General features: G+C 44.2%; 1 protein-coding gene across 2 annotated transcripts in view; it reads right to left on the bottom strand.

The window, feature by feature from the left end:
• The window catches only part of ARHGAP21 (Rho GTPase activating protein 21), a 367,146-nt gene that overhangs the window by 164,798 nt on the left and 175,973 nt on the right, over nucleotides 1–26,375 (bottom strand). For both annotated transcript variants that reach the window (XM_069211368.1, XM_069211369.1), the window contains exon 5: nucleotides 11,525–11,617. In XM_069211368.1, coding sequence (XP_069067469.1) covers nucleotides 11,525–11,617 — 93 coding nt within the window. The remainder of the gene's footprint in view (nucleotides 1–11,524; nucleotides 11,618–26,375) is intronic.

Here is a 26,375-nt window from a genome sequence, read left to right as displayed (position 1 = left end):
CAAAAGTAAATCCGACACAAAAAGTGATGAAAGCAATGCTTGCAAATAGTCTAACCATTGGCAATCTGTCAGGGCAGCATTCAAACCAATTGTAAACAGGCAGCAGTCCAAACAGGGTGTGTAAATGTCAGCAAATAAAACCTTCTGGATCCAGGGCAGACAGAACTTGGGCCCGGGTGAGCATTATGAATTTGTCCTTCCGGAGGAAGCAGTCCATGGGGTGAAGATCTAGAATGTGGCCAAGGCCTCTATCCTTTTTCAGCAACAGAAATTAACAGGAGTAGCAACCAGTACCAATCTCTGAGGCGGGGACTCTCTCTATTGCTCCCTTGGCTAAGTGAGCCAGAACGTCTTCCTGGAGTATGGACCAGTGTTCCTCCAGGTTGGATGCGGTGTAGGCGGCACATCAGAGTGGTACAATAGAAAAGGTACAGGGTATACATGTGCCACAATCTGAAGCAGTCACTGGTCTGACGTGATGCTCCATCATCTGGGGAGGTATAAGGAGGCTAAACCTACCACTGGGCGATCATGTGTAGTCATGAACAATTTAATGCAGTTTTGCATGTGGTTGCGTGGCCAGGAGTTGTGTAGTACATTGCCCCTGGAAGTCTAGATGCTTTCTGCTCCACAGCCTCCCCTTTCAAAGGACTGGGAGGCATGCTGCCGCTGGGGCAAGTATTTGCGCTGCTTCTTCTGATATACTCTATCAAAGCCTTGAAAGGGCATCTTATTGGGGCAACTGCCAAGCCAGCTGAGCTAGGTCCAGAGAGAAGGCCTTACTCTCTCCAAATCTCTCCAGGGCCGAATCAGCCTACGCTCAAAAATAATTTCAAAGAGCCAGTCCATAAAGGACTGGTGCACATCAGATGAAAAGCCATTTAAGAGAATCCAGGGGTGACACTGAAGCACAACTCTGATCCCAACTGTCCTACCCAGTCTGTTGTGTCCAAACCTGAGCAGATGGTATATTTAGCCACATCTTGATTGTTCAAAATTAGCCACTGCATGGTCGATCTAATCTCTTCAGGGACACCTGGCAAGAAGTCAGACACCCTGTACCACAATGTGTGTGAGTACCTATTTAGGAGGCATGAGGTATTAACAAACCTTAGTGAAGACTGGTGCTGGAAATCACCTGTTTTGTAAACATTTCTATTCCACTCCCTACACATGGCGTGGTAGGGAATGAATTGGGGTTCAGACAGTTGGAGGACACCAGCACTACCAAGCACTCTGGTGTTGGATGTTTCAGCAGAATGTTGGAGTAACTAGGGCCACGCCTATATTGTCTTACACTAGTCTGTTTACTAAAGGGCAACTTTACCGCGGTCTGCCTGGACTGATTCACCGCCTTGTGTAATTGCTGTCACAGTAACTGTTTTTTGTAATGTGCTTTTTTGTAAAGTGTAATTATAGTCTTGCTTTTCGGATACTTAGTTGCCCCGTTCTGTTTTGCCTCACTGTTGTGCTCTGTTGTTGCCTGTACTTTGTCTGTTTTTCCTGTCCCCGCCCGCCACCCTCCCGCCTCCTTGCCAGCCCCTCTCAACTCCCAGGACTACTTATGGGGGCCGCTGCACAAACACACTGCAGGTGCGCGCTGAGGGTACCCCAAGCGCAAGTCGGTCTGTGCCTTGACTGCGCTCAGCCCCAGGAACCCTGTTTCTACTCACTCCCACAGATACTCCTCCGTGGATATCAGTGCTCTCCACCCTGGAAACAACAACGGTTGCCTCGCATCACCCCTCCACACAGTGGGACCATTCACCTGCACCCACTGCAGATACTCCTACACCGAGGGCTGACCGCCATCACTGCCACCAACAACTCAGGCGCATCCTGTTCAACACCAAATCGATCTGCAAACATGCAACCGAAATCTGGGAAACCATCTACAGGGAGTGCAGAATTATTAGGCAAGTTGTATTTTTGAGGATTAATTTTATTATTGAACAACAACCATGTTCTCAATGAACCCAAAAAACTCATTAATATCAAAGCTGAATATTTTTGGAAGTAGTTTTTAGTTTGTTTTTAGTTTTAGCTATGTTAGGGGGATATCTGTGTGTGCAGGTGACTATTACTGTGCATAATTATTAGGCAACTTAACAAAAAAAAATATATACCCATTTCAATTATTTATTATTACCAGTGAAACCAATATAACATCTCAACATTCACAAATATACATTTCTGACATTCAAAAACAAAACAAAAACAAATCAGTGACCAATATAGCCACTTTTCTTTGCAAGGACACTCAAAAGCCTGCCATCCATGGATTCTGTCAGTGTTTTGATCTGTTCACCATCAACATTGCGTGCAGCAGCAACCACAGCCTCCCAGACACTGTTCAGAGAGGTGTACTGTTTTCCCTCCTTGTAAATCTCACATTTGATGATGGACCACAGGTTCTCAATGGGGTTCAGATCAGGTGAACAAGGAGGCCATGTCATTAGATTTCCTTCTTTTATACCCTTTCTTGCCAGCCACGCTGTTGAGTACTTGGACGCGTGTGATGGAGCATTGTCCTGCATGAAAATCATGTTTTTCTTGAAGGATGCAGACTTCTTCCTGTACCACTGCTTGAAGAAGGTGTCTTCCAGGAACTGGCAGTAGGACTGGGAGTTGAGCTTGACTCCATCCTCAACCCGAAAAGGCCCCACAAGCTCATCTTTGATGATACCAGCCCAAACCAGTACTCCACCTCCACCTTGCTGGCGTCTGAGTCGGACTGGAGCTCTCTGCCCTTTACCAATCCAGCCACGGGCCCATCCATCTGGCCCATCAAGACTCACTCTCATTTCATCAGTCCATAAAACCTTAGAAAAATCAGTCTTGAGATATTTCTTGGCCCAGTCTTGACGTTTCAGCTTGTGTGTCTTGTTCAGTGGTGGTCGTCTTTCAGCCTTTCTTACCTTGGCCATGTCTCTGAGTATTGCACACCTTGTGCTTTTGGGCACTCCAGTGATGTTGCAGCTCTGAAATATGGCCAAACTGGTGGCAAGTGGCATTGTGGCAGCTGCACGCTTGACTTTTCTCAGTTCATGGGCAGTTATTTTGCGCCTTGGTTTTTCCACACGCCACTTGCGACCCTGTTGACTATTTTGAATGAAACGCTTGATTGTTCGATGATCACGCTTCAGAAGCTTTGCAATTTTAAAAGTGCTGCATCCCTCTGCAAGATATCTCACTATTTTTGACTTTTCTGAGCCTGTCAAGTCCTTCTTTTGACCCATTTTGCCAAAGGAAAGGAAGTTGCCTAATAATTATGCACACCTGATATAGGGTGTTGATGTCATTAGACCACACCCCTTCTCATCACAGAGATGCACATCACCTAATATGCTTAATTGGTAGTAGGCTTTCGAGCCTATACAGCTTGGAGTAAGACAACATGCATAAAGAGGATGATGTGGTCAAAATACTCATTTGCCTAATAATTCTGCACTCCCTGTACACCCTCGCCCCTGAGAAACCCTTCATCACAGAGACCTTGTTCACTTCCTTTTCGGCCCCGGACATCGCCACGGCAACACCCTGGCTACAAAATGAAACACAGCGACTGCACCAACACGCATGGAGGTGGCATGCTCCACCACACCACAGAACTCACCTGGTCAGACCAGAACATCGTACACTTCACCCTTGCCGGATCCCCCCCCACACTGCCCCCATCTGTCTCAGAAACCGCCTCCCCCCCCATCTGCCTCAGAACTTGGATCAGGCAGTACAGAGCTTTAACAACTGGATCATCAGCGCCATCGACTTGGTCACCTCGACCAAACCAGCCCCAAGACCCACAGACCCACCAAAAAAGGCAGCTGGTACATCCTGGAAAGCTGCAAATCAAAATGCAGGTGAAACAACTGGAGAGAAGATGGCACAGCAGCAAGAACCACGCTGAATGAGCGACCTTCAGAACAGCCCTCAACAACTACCACCGCCAGATGAAAGTAGGAAAAAAAAAAAAAGAGGCCCTGACCATCAGGATCGAGGACAGCACCAACCAATCCAAGGAACTCTTCACCATTGTAAGAGTGTTTACCTGCCCATCCGTCATTGAAAACTCCACCCCCCCTCCCTCCACAAGAACTCTGCAATGCCCTCACCGACCACTTTTGTAACAAGATAGAACTATCTACAGTAAATTTGAACCCCAACCCTCTAACCTCCCCAGCATCCCATCAACCTCTACCCCCGACCACCCGCTCACAGCATGGGAAAAACTCAGCATACTGAAAATACTCACACTCATGAGCTCCATCCACTCCAGAGCACCCACCAACCCCTGCCCCCATAGGATCTTCAGCCTTGGAAGAAACAAGATCAGCTACCAGCTCACCATCATTCTCAATGCCTCGTTAACTATGGCCACTTTTCCAAAAGCCTAGAAACACACCCAGATCAGACACCTCCTCAAGAAGCCCTCTGCAGACCCCAGTGACCTCCAGAATTACTGCTGATCCCTCTGCTTCCGTTACCCTCCAAAGTCCTTGAGAAGGCCATCAACTTTCAACTCACCTACCACCTGGAGAGCAACAACATGCTAGACCCATCCCACTCAGGCCACAGAGCAAATCACAGCACCGAGGCAGCTCTGATCGCCACAACAGACTACATCTGTGCCCTGCTCAACAGAGGAGAAGCAGCTACCCTTATAGTGCTCGACTTATCTGCCGCCATCAACTCAGTCTACCACCACACACTGACCCAGACTACACCAGACTGGGTTCACAGATGTGGCACTCGGATGGCATCCTTCTCCACGGGACGCACCCAGAGTCCGCCTCCCCGCCCTACCTCCAAGAGGCCAAGTACACCATCTGCGGCATCTCCTAAGGCTCCTCCTTAAGTCCAACACTCTTCAACGTCTACATGACCCTGCTTACCGACATGGCAAGATCGCACAACATCAACATCGTCTCCTACGTTTACGACACACAGCTGGTCCTCTCACTCTCAACAGACCCCACCAAGAAGAAGACCAACTTCCACAACTGTATGAAGAACACATTCGCCTGGATGAAGGTCAACTACCTGAAGCTCAAAACTGACAAAACAGAGGTTATGATCTTCAGCAGACACTCAAAACTCTGGAAGGACTCCTGGTAGTCAGCAGAGCTCGGACGCATCCCCACACTGAAATATCACACCCACAACCATGGCATCATTCTCAACAGCGAATTCTCCATGAAACACCAGCCAATGCAGTTTCCTCAGCCTGCTTCCACATGCTCCACAAGATCCTTAAGTGGCTCCCCATCAGCACGAGGAAGACAGTGACGCAGGCCCTCATCACCAGTTGACTGGACTACGGCAATGCACTCTATACAGGCACCACCACCAAAGTCATGCAAAGACTCCAGACAATCCAGAACGCAGCTGCCAGACTGCTACTTTTCCTGCCCAAGAGAACTCACATCACCTGGCACCTGAAGGACTGCCACTGGCTCCAGATCCAGAAAAGATGCCACTTCAAGCCCCTGAATCATGCCTACAAAGCCCTCCATAACCAAGGACCCACCTACCTGAACCACTGCCTTCACCTCCACCAACCAACAATCTCCGCTCGGCACACATTGCCTTTGCAAAGACACCACGGATACACTGCTGCCACGTCGGAGGATGCTCCTTCTCACCCCACTTCCAAAGGCTGGAATGTCCTCCCATTCCACCTCCTCGCTGACCCATTTCAGAAAGGGACTGAAAACCTGGCTTTGAGAAAAAAATGTGCAGCAAGGGCCTCAATACCCAAACGGGTGACAAATAACACCTAATTAATTGATTGACCCTGGCTTCACTCAGGTGCCCACCAGCATGTCAATGAGGGCCTCATTAAAAGGTAGTAAAGGTTCTTGGTGGGTCTGTGCTCTACTGAGAACCTCAGTCAAGAGACTGGTCTTTATTTCCTACTTAAGAAAAGTAAGGTCAAGGACTTCTGCTGCTCTCCTTATCACCATGGTGAAGGGGGTAGAGTCTCCAGTGACCACAGGTTAGGTTAGGGAGGATAGCCCAGTGTCTGGTGAGGTATCCAGACCACTGGCATCACGGAGCTCTTCGAAAATGTTCCTTTCATCACAAAAACTGCCTATATAGTCTACTTTGTCGCCGTCATAGTGGTGGTAGGTTTCTGGGTTGGAATGAGCATAATGCTGATGTCTAGAGGATAGGGGCTGCGCCTCAGAGTCCATTAGAATTGTTGGATCATTGTCTAGTGTCTGACGCCAGAACTGGCACCAAGGTTCAGATTGGTGGTATCAGTCATGGAGCAGAGGAAGGCATCCGATGTTGAGGCAAGGCAGGAGCCAGCGGCACCATGCTCAAGGCAGAGGTCAGCCCTTGGCTGGGGGGTCAAGTGGCACAGTCTGCTTCAGATGGAGTCCCACCTGGCAGCTTCCTCGGATCCCTGAGGCTCAAAAGTGCTCCAGCAGATCCAGTGGTGTACCACATATTCTCTCTGCAGCCTTTTTCAACTGACTGCGTTTGTCAGCTCTAGCAGTGCCCTCAATGGGTAGTCGGAGCAGGAACACAGCTGGATTCCGTTCAGCAGATTGTTTCCATTGTCTAGGCTCGAGGTATTACACACCTTTGAATGGTGCGAGTGGCAGGACGAGGGGAATCTGTGTTTTGACTTATGTTTTTGTTTGGATTTCCTCTGCTTACCCAAACTTATCGACTTCGGCTTAGGACATTCACACGAGGGGCCTCGGGAACTAGAGCACATCTGTGCCTTCTATTTCCATCAGGACAGTTTCTTGTTTCAGAATTCAGAAACAGCTAACTTGGCTTTGCAGTCACGTAGACAAAAAGAAAAACGTTGCACCTGAAAAAAGTGAACAGTAAGAGGACACATAACGCGACCATGCTCCAGGGGAGGGCGAAACACAAGAAATGGAAGGAAAGCCTACAGAATATGATGAATAAGCAAGCAAGCAAATAAGTGACAATGAAGCCTGCCAATGGTAAGCAATGGGTAGCCTCTAAGCACTCTATAAGGTAACAAAATGTTTCGAAAAAACAAGTGAATGCACTGTCTTTGGCAAGACCAAACAAGAGCACTGGGCCAGCAATATAAGCTACTTTACCCAGCCAAACTTAAGGCGAACTTCTAGGTCAGATTTATTTTCTTTGAGACCCCAGACCAGGGATGGTCTTGGACAGAAGCAAGAAACCCATATCTCAGAGGGAAAAAGCACAATAAGGCAGGTGGGGGGTGTTGGTTTCCCGAATAGAATAGAACATAAGGACCACAGACCTCTGCAAGGACGAAGGCAGCGAGAAGACGCCTACAAGTTAAAAAGTGGCAAAGAGCTTGATGGGCCTCTCAGGGGTGTGGGGAGGTGAAATAAATGCACTACATACATTGGGTCCTTCAGTGGTAGCACATTTACACAGTGTACTAAAGTAACTAAGCTCAGCTACCCAAGTGTCCGGTATCCCACAAATGGTCAATGCAAATTGACCATTGAGCTACTCAACCCATTAAGACACCTAAGTTGACAGCAGAGAGGTCAGAAACAACTTAAGCTTGTTGTTCCATACCTGAGGGAGAAACTGGGAAAATGTATGAGTGGCATCTGATTCAAGAAAGGTAGTACAGACTTGGAGGCGTTAAGTTGTTTTCTCTTTCAGTTTGCTGTTGATTTTTGAAATAATAAACACACCATGAGCATGATCAAACATGGCACTCAGAGGAGCCTATATAGGTCACCTCTCCCTGACTACACTGATTCAAGGTCTTACCAAACCAACCAAGTACAAGAGGGCTTTGAGACATATGGAGAGAGAGGCAGGCAATTCACCTACAACTCACCCCCGCAGCTCTTTCTTGTGATTAGATTATACATTTCTCCTGAAGACAGAGATGTCCTTGGTACGAAAGGGGCATATCCTTTAGAGAGGGCTAACTGACCATTCCCCATTAACAATTCATGCTGTTTGGACCAAACAACGTCACAGTGCCACGTGGTGCCTCAACACATCAAGGCTGGAAGACGAAGATCTAGCAGACAATCTGAGGGGTGATATTACAGAATACCTCTAAGTGAACACTCATTCAGTCCCCTCCACCACAGCTTTTTGGAAGGCATTTAACACAGTTATTTGAGGGAGAGCCACAACCCTGCTTGGGAGGAAAGCCAAAGACAGCCAACACAAAATGGAAATACTGGAAACACAAATTGCCCGATTAGAGGCACAAGTGACCGGCTCATACAAGTGGCGACATTTAGGCAATTGGAGGTGGCTCGTGCTAAAGCAGAAGCTGCTTGGCACATCAAAGGTAGCATAGTGGGCCTCCCAGCACAGAATATATGAACACAGAAACAAAGCAAATAAGTTTTATTGGCTGGCCAACAAGCAACTGGGTACTAGGTTTGTCTCCTCGATTCTTACCAGCGAAGGGGACTTGGTCACCGAAAACATAGGAATAGCTGAAACATTTACTATACATTACAAATCCCTCTATTAGGAACAGATTCCACTGCAAGCAGAAGTTGCCCACCCCATAACCAGAGATCTGATACTGCAGGTTTTAACAAATGAGGAAAAGAGGAGCTGGACCTTCACTTATAAAAGGAGGAAATACAGATCTACTTAGCACCAGGGTACTAATAATATCAAAATCAGATAAATCTTTGGACAAAAGCTCATCCTATTGTCCAATTTCATCAATTAATTTTGAAGTCAAAATACTTGCTAAGGTTTGCCAGCAGACTAGTGAAAATGGTACACACCTCGGTCCACAGCAACTAAAATGGCTTTGCGCCGGAGAAGAGCACAAACCACTGTCTGTGGTTCCTATGAGAGGCCCTGGTGAGAGAACAGCAGCAGCAGAGCCCAGCTGAATTAGCATCGTGGAATTCAAGAAAGCATCTGACTCAGTAGGCATCAAATCCTAAAGAGAAAGAACTTTGGCCATCTCTTTATTAGATACAAAGCAGCTCTGTATATGGCCCCTTGGGCCCATGTTCGGGTAAACAAAGTCTTATCTGCCTGATTCCCGGTGAAGGTGGCCACCTGCCAAGGGTGTCTACTCCCCCCTTTACGCTTTGCATTGGTGATTGATCTACTCACTGAGTGGTTACAGCAAGACGCGCAGCTTAGGAGATTCCAGTGGAGTGATGAGTATGATGGCAGGGTGTCCCTGTGTGCAGGCAACATGCTTCAACAACACAACACATCTCCCAAAACCTATCCAAATCTTCCAGATCTACAGGGACACAGCAGGACAGGAGTTTAGTTGGGGTAAATCCGTTTATGTTTTGGTGAAGTAGCAGCTCCTGCCATGCCCAATTACATATTGTGGAGGACCACTTTAAATATTTAAACATACATGTGGTGACAGACCCAAACAAGCACTGGGGGACCGGAACTTCACACTATTAACTAAAAAAAGCAGGAACTGGATGCTTGGGCCATGCTGTTGATCTCTAAAAGGATCGAGGCACACTGGTTAAAATGATTTATTTACCAAGAGTTGTATATAGCGTCCAGAACTACCCATAAGCTATTCCATCTTACTTCTTCACAAAACTTAAATCTATGGTCAGCAAATTCCCCTGGGCTTGGGGCCTTCCCCAGGTGTAATCCGTGATGAAATGTGTGCAGTCCCCAGTCAATAAATTGGGAATTCGCGATCTCAGACTACTACTAGTCCTCGCAGGTAATCCCAATAAATTACTGGATCTTCTGCGACGAGTGATTTGGCAATGAGAATGAAGCTCAACCTGCCCAAGAGGTTTGGTCTGCACTCCCTTCTATATGATCCAAAATTCCCTACATATCACTATCGATCACTAGGGTGCCTATACTATGTTGGTGAGTGACCCTAAAACACTTTGGTTGCCTAGTGAGGCTAATAAAAGAACCCCTTTTTGGCAAGGCATGTGGCTTCTCCAGGTGGGGAAGCGGGAGGGAGTCCAACAATGGGACTTTGACAGGCATATCAAGCTTGCGGGGCATATGGTTATCAAAGCATCTGAGTAGCTGTCAGGGAAATTCTCTTTACACAAAACTCAATTGTTTAGACACCTGTAGTTGCATTACAACTTAGAACACTATCGAGATAAGCTACTAACTCTTCCAGATTTTAACACTCAGAAACCTAAACGTTCTATAGGGCATACTGGGAAGAAGAGCATCTCCAGAACATATAAAACATGAGCAGTCCATTTGCTAGATCCCATGAGAAAGCTAAAGGGGAAATGGGAGCAGGAGCTTCGAGGGCTGGAGGATGACGAATAGACGGAGTTGAAGACAGCCTCCTGTATGATGGTCATCTCCTCTCCACCTCAGGTTAATCCAATTTAAACACTTTCATAGAGTCTACTCCCACCTGCTCAGCTTTGGATGATGGGCAAGTTTCCTAACCTGAATTGTCTGCGCTATGTTCAGGCCACTGGTACATTCCTACACACAATACTGGGTTACACAGTTATTGTTCACTGCTGTGAACATGTGCATCGGACACTGAGTAGGTCCTAGGCACTTTAAGTCACCATAAACCCCAAACGTGACATTGTTGAGCAGGGTCCAGGTGGGCCAGACTATTGCTAGCAGTGAGCTTCTTCACAGCCACATTAGACACTGGAGGAGCAGGGTGAATGGGCAAGAGCTATGGATTACTGTGCCAGGAGAATGAGGCCACTTACAAGGCAAGAGGGTGTATGAAGAAATATAAGAAGTTTGGGGGTCATGGTAGGAGCACTCTCACATAATTTAAAGTTAATTCTTTTATTTTAGGCACTGACATTGTGTTCACCAATATGCAATGTGTTGCACTAATAAGTGATCTGTGCCAGATACTGCTGTATTCACAAAGTTATAAAGATGATACTGTTGAACATGTGAAAATGAACAGTTTAAAAAAATAATTTCAAACGTGCAATTGGTTAAAAGTGGATGCATTCATGATGTGCAATATTGTACCTTTTCTGTCAGAACAGTTATTATCGTGTGTATTACTTAATTTACGCACACACATCATGGCTATGAAAATAAATGTGGCCCAACCCATAATTTCGAGCACATTTAACAATAAACACACGTTCATTACTACAGTGCAAAGGCCAAATTTGAGTTTATTACCACAGAATAGCAAAATGACATGAGAAAAATAATTTTACACTGCCTGACAGATTGCATGTAACAATTACTTTACAGATGGGCAAATCTCTCCCAACAGCTAGCTAGCTCGTGTAATTTTACACTGCAGCACAAATGTAACCCCTTTCGTCCTATTTTTGTTTAAATGCATTTGTTAAGACAGTACACATAAAAAAATGCCATGGCATAAACCATGCTTGCAGAATATGCTATTATCACTGTTGAGACAGCAGGGGGCATCACCCACTTGAGGCTTCGCTTCTTGTAAGTCACTGCCCCTCCCTACAGTTAACAATGGCAATTAATAGCCTATTACACCGTTCAACTGCGTGTATACATACATATCTATGTGTGTTTGTGGGAGGGGGGTGTCTAAAGTTAGATGCAACTTTAAAGCAATTGACAAAAACAGTACCTGTGCACAATCCAGCTTGGAAAGCTGACCCTCCCTCCTTAACTTGTTTGACAAATATTGTGTCCATGGGCTCCAGTTTGTTCCGCGGCCGGCCTGCAAAATAAATAATTCATCGGTTAAATAGAGGCGTCGCAATGCATACATTGAATACAAACCAGACAGTCACAGTTCCCAATGCTAATATTACAATGACATGAAGGTAAGGACGTTGGTGATGTTAAAACCAAAAAATATTCAGTGCTTGCAACCAGACAGTTGACATTAAAAAAAAAAAGGAAACTGTAAATTACAGCCATTACTATTACCTAACTCAAAGACACCCATACCATTAACCTTGAAGGTTCAAAGGCTCACCTTGCCTGCCCAGATTCTTAGCAGCGACCAAAAAGCCATACAACTGTCACAGGTGCACTACCAAGTTAACTACCTTAGAAGCTGACAGATTTAGATAGCCTAGCCATACAGTGGACCAATGCTGCAAACAGCCTTTTTAGGACCCGAAAATCTGAGATAAGCGATGCAGCCCATCCTCCTCCCTCTGATTCAACCACTGAAATTAAACACTCACCAGTCATTGCAGAAGTGATCAGAATAGAGGTGGCTGCAGTACTGCACTCATTTACTCTCATTTGCTTTAAGTAAACTCAGAACTACATATTGCTTTATTTCATAGAAAATTAAGAAAGGTAGGGAAATCAAGTTATTGACCAGGGCAATGATCGACAGACGAAGGAGGTCTTTTATCTCCATCAGGGTTTCAGCAAAAGAAAATAATAATTTCCTAGCTTAAAGGTTTGTTAGCATTGTCACCTATTCTGCAAAAGTGTCTGTGCATTCCTGGCTCAGGCAGGTCTGGCCATTCACTCTATGACAAATTAAATAGGTTTGTCTTTTGTCTTAAAATGTAATTAGGAAAACAAAAAAGTGAAGGGCAGAATGCTTGAGCTGTTCGCGGCCCACCATGCCACTTCCGACACTAATCAACCATAAGCAAATAAGTCTTGGTTCTCATCCAACAAGAGCAGGACAACCTGCTGGGCAATACCAAGTCCCCTTTGAATCGATTCACCGGGCGCAACCAACCCCACACAGGCACAGAGTAATTACCAATGGCTGAGATCAATTCAAGCATACCACCCATCACTTTTCTGTATTCCTCAGAGTCCTGACCTAAGTGTGGCGGGTTTACCCAGATGTGGGACCCGTGCTACAAGCCGACCCAAATAAACTAGGACCAACAATTCCAAAACTCGTCTGGTGTTGCTTGGGGTCCGGTTCAGGGGGGAGAAGGCCTGCAATGTCAGGACTAACGGTGATGCAAAGGGCTAGTCCCTGCCTGGTTTGGCATAGTGGAAAAAAACAAGAGGGCTGGGGTGCAGTTCTTACTAATTAGAAGTGTCTGAAATTAACTCAAGTATTACAGGTATCACTTTCTTATGGATTACTTAAAGCGTATTTCGGTGCTCTACAAGTGGTATTTGGACAACGTACATCTTTTAACTGGAGCAACCACCACACTAATATCCGACTGCATGACCAGCATATTAAGAAAAGTCCAATAAATATTCCACCTCTTTGTTATGTACACGGGACAATTCTCTAAAATAATGTGTTTTAACTGCCGTAGACCTTCTGTCTTTCTTTAAAATCTAAATGCAAATAGCTAAAATAAGATGAATGTAAAAAACAAAATCTTAAGACATGATACAGTTATTCTTTAACCTTTGCTCTCCTTTTACAACTTGTTCAGCAAACTATCTTCTAGGTAGTTGTTCCAAAAACTGCCCTCAAAATGGTTGCTGACTCCAACATTTGACAGGCTCACATGCATGCCACCCTCACGTGCTACATTCTACTTTTTTTTTTTTTTTTTTTTTAACTGTGTCCCCATCGTCTCACCTCAGTTGCATTTGGTTAATCCGACATTACTAGGCACTAGCAAAAGATGTAGTAAACTGGCTAAAGATGCACTAAATAGGCACAAGATATGTTAAATTGCTGAAAGATATGGCAAATTGCAAAATAGGTGGTAGACTGGCAAATTATATATTAAAAATGAGCAATTTAGTTTCTTAATAAATTTAATAGCCGATAATGTGCCAATTTCACTGCCAAGGAAAGAACGACTGCTTCCTAAACTAACCAAACCAAAATAGTCAAGTTTATCAATAAACCAAGTGCTGGCTTTGCCATTACCACCCCATTAAGTCCTAATTGTGCGGTTTCCTACTCTCATCTGGCTCAGACAAGCTCTCATAAGAGGTTCCAAAAGTAAACATAAAGTATGCTCTTGTATTTGTAATGTGAGGTTACTCAGGGGACGTCGAACATAAGGGTATGAGCGGTGCCTATTTTAACGGCTGCTCAATTCTTTAAAGCTCAATAAATGAAAGGCACGCAAATGTTTAAATTTGACCACTTATGCTACGAGCTTCTTTTTAAGCCCCAAAAGAATTTAAAAGAAACAGCTCTAAAGATCTAGATTGGGTGGGCTTCTGTATACAGAAAAGATGAGAATTAACTTGTGTGCAATTCTAATCAACAAAGTAGTCTCTCTGAAGTTGAGGCCGAGCTATAGGAAATAGGCATTATTTATGCAAAGAGCCAGCCGACAACTATAGAGTATCCAGAAGACACTCTGAAACAACCTTTTGGAAGGATCAAAGAGGTTTTACTCCTACCCATAGTTGTTCAAAGCGCCTTTGCACTACCCAAATTTAAAAGGAAAAGAACTGATTAGCAAGGTTAATCAAGAGGGATAGAGGATCTTTGTACAATCCGAGATAAGAATGCAATTTATGAAACATAAGATAATGTCCCCTCTGTATAAGTTTGCCTTAGACCCCGGTCTTGGGGGCCTAAAAATGCTTATGACTTGGGTCTATGGAATGGTATCCATTATGTAGACTGACAGCCCTTATGAACAGGTCTCTATTTGGAATGTTCATGGATTTAATATTGGGGTAAACTATGTGTCCACGTATTATGACAAATATGATTCTTGGATTTTTCTGAAGACCTGGCTTCAGGTGAGTGACTGTAAATGGGTATCTCTCTTTTGCGAACACCATTGTATCACACAGGTCGTGTCAGGTCAGCTGCGAGTTGGCTTAACAAACCTGGCTCAAGTTATATAAATTAAAATGGCTTATTATAATAAAATGATTGTAACTGGGCTTTGGGATTGTTCACTGTGCTTATATGGCCTTAGTTCCATTTCAATATCCCCCTGCACTGTTTCTTATTGCAGGAGACTTCAATCTCAAACTCCTGCTAACATGTTTTGACCATTTACTACCCAAATTAGTTTTAAAACTACATATGACTAATTCTATAGAGGTACACTGTGTTTACTCTCCAAACGTCTGAGCTAATACTTTTGCTATTGGCACAACATAGTCTAAAGCCCTTAAATGAGAGTCTTCCAGAAGGTAGTCTTACTTCATTGATTTCCACTGATTAGGCATCCCTAAGACAAGTACTCGAAATTTGTGAAATCATGTAAAGTGGTCCATGGGGGGGGGGGGGGGGGGGGGGGGGTTACTAGTGACCATCTGATTCTTTAAATTATTGCTAAAATGCCTAAAGCAACATCTCACAAAACAGGTTTGTCATTTCAATCTATTTCTTCCCACAGAAAAAGAGTTGAAATTACCAATGATGAAGTTAAAAAAAAGTTAGTCCTAAGCGTGTTTGCAATTTTAATACATGCTACTATAATTGGTATGCTAATCTGAGAGATGGGGCTTTCAAGTTCGAAATCAAAAACTGTTCTTGGTAACAAATTTCAGCTGAGGGAAATATTAAGCTAACCCCATGGTTTGACTTTAGACTACTGCAATCTTGGGAAAAATAACCAAATTTGGCCCACTGTAACTTGGCTAGTAAGGCTGATTAGGCAGGTATATGGAGCACCCTCAAAAGTAACTATCAAAATCTCCTAGTTCACACTAAACCTAAGAGTAAATTGGCTAATAATAAGGCTGATTAGGCAGATATATCGGGCACTGTCAAAAGGAACTATCAACATTTCCTGGTTCACACTAAGCCTAATTATTATAACTTTGCTGCTTAGGAATGTACAGTTATTGCCTTGCCACAGGGAATGCAAAGCAATTCTGGCTTTTGGTTAACAAAGTGATTACAGTCTCATCGGATTGCCTTGAGGGCTCAGTTCCTTAAGAACGTTTATGCAGCTAAACTGCTTTCCTATATAATAAAAAAAGACCATGAAGTTAATGAGGCGCAGCAGGCTGGACAGTATACTAGTATACTCTTGATCCAGATTTACCACAGTTTCAAGAAATAGATGTGAGTCAAAAGAATTAAAACCATCTTGAGCTGACAGATTACATAATTTCCGAGCAGTCATATGTAAATATACTTCTCCGTGGTAGGCATTATTATTAGCCTCTCTTTCATTCGGTTTTAAATAATGTTTTTATCCCGGACCCTTCGCCAAGAGCAATTCTAAAACCTATACTAAACAAGCATTTGCAATGCAACGGGTCTCGTGTTTGCTCGAGTTAGAGCTATTCGTGTTGTAAATTCCTAACTGGACTTTTCTTGCCACATAAATTGAAAATGAAAAAAGTCAAACAGTTGACATAAGTAAGTCGGTTCAAAGCGCCATGGCCGCCATGAGCAAGAACAAGACAATCAAAAGGAAAAAGAAGTTTGTTCGCAGTCAAACGTATCGGCAAACGTGCAATTATTCGTGTAACAGGGGCGATGGCCAAACTGGTAACAAACACGCCCCAAGGAGGGACAAACATAAAGCATTTACCAATGATAACAAACGATTTTTGAAAGGCAAGCCCATGAACGAGTGATGGTGATGGGCGAGTGGTGGACGTGGTTAAAGCCCACAGATAGATTACAACAGGCCAGAGTGCTTGCGCGCTCGACCTAAAAAGGAGGATGGAACTAATCCAGAATATTACAGATGAATCTCCCTATTGGTACCACTATTTTGCAAGGAACATATTAAACTATCTTGGCAGCTGGCCTGTTAAAGAGGGTATACTCCAGAGGGAATAAGGCAGATTTCTACTGAATTCTTCAGCTACTGCTCATTGCTTCGTAACTGTGGGCCTCTGCAGGAAGATCCACAAATCCGCTGGTCAATTCTGCAGCTGTTTTGTGGTTCTTCAAGCAGTCTCTGAGCTAGACGATCAAAATCTTTTATGGTGTAATGTACCCTAAAATCCCTAAAGAAAATGGTATGCACCAGGGTTGCATTTGGGCTTCCTTTCTTTTTAACTTATTTTTGGTCTATTTTCCTAAATATTTTTACAGGGGCCTAATCCTTTATGTCTAAAATCGGTTGCAATAGTATTACGACGACATGAAGGTAATGACTTGGTGATGCTAAAACAAAAAATATTCAGTGCTTGCAACCACACAGTTGACATTAAAAAAACAAACATTACTATTACCTAACTCAAAGACATTCATATCTTTACACTTAGGTGTGTCGACAATTTGATTTTACTGGATTTCACTCCTGTTGTCCTACAAAAGTAAATGCTTTAGGTGCTTATTGCTCACTTAATTGATTAGGCATTAAAGCTGGAACTAAAACCCCTATCGTTTCACCCAGGCCAAAGGAAAATTAACTGTTTTCTTCAAGGCACCCCTTTAGAGCAGGTAAGTGCTTATAAATAACTCGGTCTACATTTTGCTGATAAACTTAGGTTGGACAAACACTTTTAAATATTGAAATCCTCCCATCTAGCAACAACACACAAGCTAAAAAGGTTTTATAATAAATATGGTGGTTATTTGTGTGATCCTTTAAGGAAATCTACTCTAGGGAGACTGATTCCTGAAGCTCTACATGGTACTTAGTTACTTTCTCTGGATACCAGGGTTGACTGGGAATTTACAGAAAGTATTTGTCTCAAAAAGCTACTCACAGTTCTGGAGAGCTTTACCATACAGTCCTTAATATTAGAAATGGATTTTCAATAGTGTAATTTGCAAGGAAAGGCCAAGTTCTCTGTTTCCTTAACTCTTTAAACTGTTCTCCTTAGGAAGATAAGCTCTCTGACTTTACAAGGCGAGACTAAACTGTTGGCCCAGAAAAGCTTTCAGTAGATATTAAGACCACGGTGTACCAATCTACTTTGGGAACTGATATTCTTACATGTGACAAGACGCTGACCATGGCTAAGGTTGAAAGAATACTAAAGGAGAAAGCTTTGCAAATTAGTATTCGTAACAATACAACAATAGACCATACTTGGCTTGCAAAAGTTAATTTTGTAGTTTCCATCGATGGACAGGGACCGATGGAATTTTTGTTTTGTCTACCCGAGATGCCAAATAAGTATATAAGATAAATTCAAAGGATTAAAATGTGAACTGACCCTTTCTAGTGGATCAAAGGTTACAGCGATAGGGTCACTGCCAATGGTGGTGCTGTTTTTGTTGTCTTAAAGTAAAAGGCAATATTGTGCATTTTCTTTTGGATTGTAATCAGTTTGTAGTAGAAAAGAAAAAAGATTCTATGGGTAATATTTTTAAAGTATGAATCCCTTACCAGATTGGAAGGTCTAAGCATTCTACTCTCCCTAAAAATCATTCAATATTGGAGTAGGTTTGAGAACGTATATTAAGACAGCACAGCAAAAAAAAAAAAAAGTTTAACCACGTTATGCATTCATGAAGGACCATGCATTTTAGTTTCTATTTTGATTTAATATATAGAAACTGGCAAATGTAATTGACGTATGAAATCTCATTGTATTTCAAGTGTCTTAATCTAGATCTTGGTATTTGGGTATGATTTAGTTAAATAATGTGCGCTTTATTGGTGGTATTTAATTTCCCTGCCGTATTTGAAAGATTGTATTTTGCTAAATGTTGTAGTGTACTGCATTTGCGCTTATATTTTTTTCAGTAATTTCTATATGTATGCTTCCCAGAAAATCATTAAATGAATTCATTTGGTAGGTGCTAATGGGCAAAGTACTGCAGGCAGAGAAAAAGTACAGGAAAATCAGCATGAAAGTAATTTGACATTACTCTTCCTCCTGCTGCCTAAATGCAGCATTCAGAAGGTTAAAAAGGTATGAACTGTGAAATGTATCTGAGTAGCTCATAGGATCATCGCAGAAGCCCACATGATCAATGGAGTGGCCCACATGACTACCTTAACTATTTCCGAAATAAGAAAGTGCCTCAGAATAGCTAGAAATGTGTGGACACGAATTATAGTAACAGAAACATTGGGAAATGCATAACGGATATTGCTAGCCTGTCTGTTAGTCGAGGAAAAGGATTTGAAGCTTGTGATCCCGGTTCTACTCCCTGTTCACGACCACAACTTGAATACACTAAGGCAATCTATGAAAGTGAAAGTCGTGTACTTTTTAGTCTATTGATTTTTTCAGTGTATTATTATAGTATAAACAAGGCCTGAGATGGTAGCAGAACACTTGGCAAAGACATGGAAGAACAGCTGCATAATGTACATGATTTAACAAATGCACTTCCCACCTCCCAAAACCCAATAGGAACCTCTGTAACTAGGTCCTAAGTCGATTATACTTTCTATGATATCTTTAGGGCAGATTAACCACACTGAATAATTCTGCACTTTTTGCCCGAAGCTTAACTTTCGTTGACAGTAAATGTGAACAGTTTGTTAAGAATTTTATATGTGTCACTTTCCACCCATAAAGAAGTACCTCTGTTATATATTATTAAATATATCACTTTGAAAAGTAACACGTCCCTTTAATTTCTGTAAATACAACATTGTAACAATTCCCGAATCATTTTAATGTTGGTCAATACATTTTAAAAAAAATCCTGCTTGTGCTAACAAGGTCTCCATAACGTATATTGGCCATAGAGTTTTTAAGACCAGATTTCAAATGCCATTCTGCACTGGCTGATATATGGTTGACATAATTTACCATAAGAAATCTGGGCGACGGGAGTTATTGATGTTAGGGTTGTTAGGCCTAATCCATTCAGTTTCACCCACTCCCAACCCGTGGCATCAACTTCCACCAACAGGCAGAACAGGAAACTCCTTCTCAAAGATATTCAATTCAGAGACTTGTGCAACCAGTGCTGTGCATTCATCACAGCAAATGCAGAGCCATGTTCCATTCCACAGGCAAGGGGCACAGATTCACCAGGTTGCACTCAAACGCTGGGAACTAAGCAGATAATATTGCAAAAAAGCGCCCTTAAAAATGGTTTATCTCTACATTTTCCTGGGAACGCAGATCAAGCGCTTGAAGCTTGCAAAATGTGCGGTTGGTGGTCCAGGAAGATGCCATGCAAATCTCACCAACAAGAACTAACTTAGAGAACTTGAGGGTTACCACCTTCATTGGTGATTTTATCAAACTTTTAAGCAAGAGATTTCCCACCAAGGGCAAAGTAATTAGTGATGCAGGAGGTGAGCTACATAGTCATGAAGATCATTTGCATGCGACTGGTCTCTAGGACACAGAGGCCTTGTCCTGGTCACAACATTTGAGAGCATACCTACCGCCAATGTTGTAGAAAACCTATTCAGCAGAGTGAAAACTGGCAAAATCCAGATACATTCGAGCAAAATGAATCTCTGTTCTCAGGTAATATGGGACCTAAACTCTTCCTCCCTCGTGAAACTGGAAAACATAGCGCAATTTTAAAGACCAAATCGAGGCTTTTTCCTCCGAAATTAATAAAGTATCGTTAATCTGAATAATGTTAACATCTGCCATTTTACAGTGCTTAGAGAATGTAAGCGCTGTGTCGTTACGTGCTGAATAAAAATCGTATTTGTATGAACTGAAAAGTACTTAACACACACATCGGAAACACGCTGGTGATACATCAAATTGCCACATGGTGGCAATGTAGTTAGCTTAACAAAAATACTTCAACTACCTCTCATTATGTTCTGATTTCACATAAGAGTTTAACAGTGCTTTGTTTATTGTTTTTACTTAAAAGGATAAAATCGAAGTGGGGATACATGCAGTTGTCCATATGAGGATTAAGCACCGGAAACGTTCCACTTCATCATAAATTAAAAATGAATCGTCAAATAGAAGTCCCAAACAGTAAACAACAAGTGGGATGCACAACAACTACCAAAATCGGCAAAACTGAAAATGCACTCCAAGTTCTCAGGCAGGCTATTCACCTTTCCCACTTTTGTACGTGTAGCAATAAACGCCGGTAAGGCCCAATCCCCCAAACAAATGACTTTTGAGAAGGGCAGCAGAAAAGCGTTGTAAGCAAAAGATGTCCTCGTCTGGATGGCTGGCCTGCTTGGTTTGCAATGAAATGAGTGAAGAGGAGGAAGGGTTATGGCAGATCACGCCACTATTCAGTGGGAGGTCGAAGACGAGCAAGTGTCTGTGGCAGTGAATGGCCCTCTTCTTTGGCTATCTGCGGCTTTTTTTGATCAACATACAGAGCTGTCATGTGGCATGCTATCTCAGATGTCCCCGGGGAGGGGGCCTGGATGAAAGGCATCCGTGGACTCCACGTTGCAGTAGCCTAATACATGCAGTCTACGTCCACACCCTGCATTCATATAAACTGCATACATGCCACACAGACTTTAGTAGCCCGAACAATTGTATGTGATGAACTTTCTAACTTACAATCTTGAGAAGCCCTAGGCATTAAGAGCCGCAGAAGGCGAAACACATGTTGGCTAAAATAATTCTATAACATAATCAACCTGTTTAAAACTCGGGCTATAAAGATCAGTACTAGATAACCTGCTATAATTTAAACCTGTGATAAGCAACAACCAAAACTAAAAGCAAAAAAGTCAAATCAAGATGTGTCTTGTGAATGTAACTGGCCCAACAAGTAAGCATTTTCACATATAACAGATAATTATATGCATTATATCTAAAAACGAGGCGCAAACTGCATCCCATGTTTTTCATGATGCAAGCATCTTGCTATTAAGAGGGGCAGCACAGAGACCCTCACATATAAACAAATCAAGTAATAAGGGAGAAGGTCTAGCCCTTGATGGCCTCTCACGAAATATTCCCAAAGCCAACTGGTATACAGCCAGGGGTAAAGGTGATTACTAATACGACAAAGGAATCCGGGAGAGCAGCTCATGTGGGAATTCAAAGACTTGTGCCAAGAGAAGGATTTTTTTACTCTACTTAACAGTTTAAGAGGCATGAGTCACCACACTGTGGTATTGGTGGCACAATAAGGACAAGGATAAGCCCCAAGGCCAAGGGGGTCAAGAGCGGGGGCGGGGGGGGGTGGGGGGGGGGGGTGAGAGGAGGACACAGAGATGGGTTTGACCGTACGTCACACCGTATTACTGGATTGCTTACGTCTGATTGAAAAAAAAGATTTAGGTGTAGTCCTGTCAATTATTGTGAATGGACAAGACAGTGCAGACTGGATTGGCCAGTCATCAGATTCCAAAGAGGAAATGATCACCTGGCTAGTTTCTTTCAGCCTGCCTGGGTGCTACTTGCTACCACTGCTGAAAATCTCCCAACTGAGGTATCTCATTTCTAGGCGATGCAGGAGGCCTCGTAGGCTACTTCTGTACCACAGTTTAATGAAAATTATTTTATAAGTGAACACTGAGGCTCTGGCCGCATCATGTGGCTACTGCAAAATGAGGCCAAAAATCTCCCGCACCGTGTGACCACCGCTGCTCTGCAACAGTAATGAGCAGTTCTTCAGGGACATCACAATGATGACAGAGTGGTCAGGCAGGATTAGGTGTAGTCAAGTTCGCCCTCCCCAAAGACTGGAAAAACAGCATCAGTGCAGATCGGCTGCAGCAAATTATTTATAGCAAAATACTGATGGTCCTAAGCCAGAAAGTTGTAAAATAGTCTACAATGGACAGGAAAAAAGGATACAGAGAGGCAAAATTAACTGCCCAAAAATATGTAGTCAAGGAGTGGATGCAATCATGGTCTTTGGAGTCAGGGTATGGGAGTCAGTGGAGACCAGCAACGCACGCTGCAGTCCACATCAATCAAGCAATACTGGCTATTGAGTGCAGCCGTGGATGGAAAGAAGCTGTTCGTTTCCTTGTACTGCGTAGCTCAGTCACGTATGGTGATAGAATCTGCACAGTTCTGGACCACAGTATCTGGAAGGAGTTTTCAGTCCTGCTATAGATGGCAAAGAACGCAGTAAGTAAAAAGAAACATTTAAGAAAGAGTTTTATTTTGTTGTTAAAGAGTCAACAGAGTGGGCACAGTTTACTCCTACATTTATTCCATGATCCTTCAGTTTGTAAACAGTCAACAGAACCTTAAGTTGAAGTTTAACCTCTTAAATGCGGGCGTCGGCCACTGGCCGACGCCCACACACCCTCCCTGGTGCGGGTCACGACCAGTGGCCGACACCAGGAAGGGCATTAATAAATCCTCGGGTGCGTCGCACCCGAGGATTTATTTTTTATTTTTTTCCCCCCCCCGGGAGACACGGAAGCTACCGTGTCTCCCCCCGCCCCCCACCCGCCCCTTTGTGACGTCAGCGCGCCGCGAGGCGCGCTGACGTTGCAAAGGTGTTTTCCCCATGAAAGCAGGAAGCAGCCTTGCGGCCGCTTCCTGCTTTCATGGGGAAAACGGCCTTTTTCACGTTCGGGAAGGCCTCGTAAGAAAGGGGAGAGTCTCCCCTTTCTTACGAGGCCTTCCTGAAAGTGTTTCCTGGCCCCCGATCGCAGCACAGCTGCGATCGGGGGCCAGGAAACACTTTCAGGAAGGCCTCGTAAGAAAGGGGAGACACTCCCCTTTCTTACGAGGCCTTCCTGAAAGTGTTTCCTGGCCCCCGGTCGCAGCTGTGCTGCGATCGGGGGCCAGGAAACACTTTCAGGTTTCCTGGCTCCCCCGATCGCAGCACAGCTGCGATCGGGGGGGTCAGGAAACATTTTGAAAAGGCCTCGTAAGAAAGGGGAGACTCTCCCCTTTCTTACGAGGCCTTCTGAAACTGTTTCTGGCCCCCGATCGCAGCTGTGCTGCGATCGGGGGCCAGAAACAGTTTCAGAAGGCCTCGTAAGAAAGGGGAGAGTCTCCCCTTTCTTATGAGGCCTTCTGAAACGGTTTCCTGGCCCCCGATCGCAGCACAGCTGCGATCGGGGGCCAGGAAACCCCACTAGACACCAGGGATTTCACTTTTGGGGGGCAGCCCCCCCCCCGGAAAACGGGCCGCCCCCCCCCGGATAATTTTCCTAAAAAAATAAAAAGGTAGGTGCCCCCTGGGGAGGGGGGGGGGGCGATCGCGCCCCCCCCCCCCCCCAGGGGATTTTTTTTTTTTTTCAAAAAAAAAAAAAAAAATGAAATGACAGGGGGTCGCCCGTGGGCAGGGTGACCCCCTGTGGGGGCATTTTTTTTTTTAGATGTTGTAGGGTTTCCCTGGGGGGCATTTTGGCCCCCAAGGAAACCATACAACAACTAAAAAAAAATATATGTATATATCTATATATATATATCTATGTAGATAGATATATCTAGGTACATGGATATATCTATAGATATATCTATGTAGATATATATTTATATATATATATATAGGTAGATCTGTATCAAAGAGATTTATAAAGCGCGCTACTCACCTGTGAGGGTCTCAAGGCGCTGGGGGGGGGACGGGGGGGAGGGAAAGGGGCTAGGAGGTTCACTGTTCAAAAAGCCAGGTTTTGAGGCCCTTCCTGAAAAGAAGTAGGTTTTGGGTCTTGCGAATGTGGGTTGTGAGTGCGTTCCATGTTTTGGGTGCAATGTAGGAGAAGGATCTGCCCCCGGTGGTGGTGTGTTTGATGCGGGGGTCAGAGGCGAGAGAGAGGTCAGCTGAACGGACGTTTCGTGTGGGGGTGTGGAAGGTGACTCTCGTTGAGGTAGGCAGGGCCTGTGTTGTGGAGTGATTTGTGTGTGAGGATGAGGATCTTGAAGGTGATCCTTTTGTCAATGGGGAGCCAGTGGAGGGATTTGAGGTGTGGAGAGATGTGTTCGTGTCGGTGGAGGTCGAGGATGAGTCGTGCTGCTGAGTTCTGGATGCGTGTAGTTTGCACTTGAGTTTTAGAGTGGTGCCGGTGTAGAGGGCGTTTCTGTAATCAAGCCTGCTGCTGATGAGTGCGTGAGTGACAGTTTTTCTGGTCTCTGTGGGGATCCATTTTAATGTTTTTCAGTATACGGAGTTTGTTGAAGCATGAGGAGGTAAGAGCGTTGATTTGTTGGGTCATAGAGAGGGAGGAGTCTAGGATGATGCTGAGGTTGCGTGCGTAGTTGGCGGGGGTGGGTGCAGGGCCTAGCGTGGTGGGCCACCATGGGGGGTCCCAGGTTTTTTTGGTGAGGGCCAAAGAGGATTATTTCGGTTTTGCTTGAGTTGAGTTTCAGGTGGTTGGCTGTCATATATACATCACTTTTGTCAATATGTGTGTGGTTTCCCTGGGGGGAAAAGGGTCCGACTTGTCTAGTGGCAGTTTTAGTGCCATAAAGAAGCGCAGAAGGTTTATATGCCTACTGCAAAGAGCACATCTGTTTTTTATGTAAATAGCTGAGTACATTAGTAAAGTCTATGGAGAGATGAAGGGCACTTTTGCTGGGTGGTAATGAGGGAATCCGAGGAGGAGGGAGTGGGAGCACCAATAATGATTGTTGGACTGGGCGCAGGAGGTGCTAAAGACTGTGACGAATGGTATGTGACAAGGTGTTTTTTGAGTGTCTTGAAAGTACATGCTGATTGAGGGAAGAAGCGCAGGTAAGGTGGCCTCTACTGTTGCACGTATCTCACACACACCATCGATTTTGTGACTGTCTACGTAGGCTAGTGTTTTAGAGCAACAGTTTAGCCAATAGCAGAGATGGCATCTTGATGGATGACTGCTGCCTGCACTCGGGTTATAGAGGACCGCTCTGACATAGGATCAGAGACTGAGACATCAGATACTGAGACAGCATCTGAGGGATAGGACAATGGCGCAGACTCTGGGAGTGATTTTTCAGTCAGAGGAGTCCCATTCGAAAACTCCTCTTCCAGTACATTATGAGGGAGGTGATGAGGACAGTCCTGCTGTCCCTTCGCAAGCTGTTCGTGCAACTGGGTAATAGTGGGTTAGGCCAACCCAGAGAGCAGGTGAATGCGGCGGCAAGCAGAGAGAGAGTGCTCTCTTGGGAGCTCACCAATTTAGTTCAGCCCCAAATTCCACCACCCAAATCATATTGTGGAGACATCAAAATTGTCTATGGCAAAACAAACTGGTTTTGTAAGGCAGGCACCTGTGTTTTTGGTCCTGGATTCGGCGGCCATATAGAGAAACACACTAAACCCAAACATTTCTGGAAACTAGACATTCGGGGGAGTCCACAGAGGTGTGACTTGTGTGGATTCCCCAAAGTTTTCTTACCCAGAATACCCTGCAAAGCTGAAATGTTGAGAAAAAACTCTATTTTTCTCGCATTTCTGTCACACAAACTACAGGAATATGCTGGGATCCACAACATTCCTACCACCCAGTGACTCCTCACCTGTCCTGATAAAAACACTACCCCACTTGAGTGCCTACACCTAGTGCCTGTGTCAGGAATGGATCACCCCAGGGTCAACAGCTGCCTCACGTAAGGACCAACATTGACTGTTGTGTGATCTATTCCTGTCGCAGGCACCAGGCCTAACCACACAAGTGAGGTATCATATTTATCGGGAGACTTGGGGGAACGCTGGGTGGAAGGAAATTTGTGGCTCCCCTCAGATTCCAGAACTTTCTGTCACCGAAATGTGTGGAAAACGTGGTATTTTAGCCACATTTTGAGGTTTGCAAAGGATTCTGGGTAACAGAACCTGGTCCGAGCCCCACAAGTCACCTCATCTTGGATTCTCCTGGGTTTCTAGTTTACAAAAA

The sequence above is a fragment of the Pleurodeles waltl genome, chromosome 10 (assembly GCF_031143425.1).
Source record: "Pleurodeles waltl isolate 20211129_DDA chromosome 10, aPleWal1.hap1.20221129, whole genome shotgun sequence".
Lineage (NCBI taxonomy): Eukaryota > Metazoa > Chordata > Amphibia > Caudata > Salamandridae > Pleurodeles > Pleurodeles waltl.
This window is presented reverse-complemented; position numbering and strand designations above follow the sequence as displayed.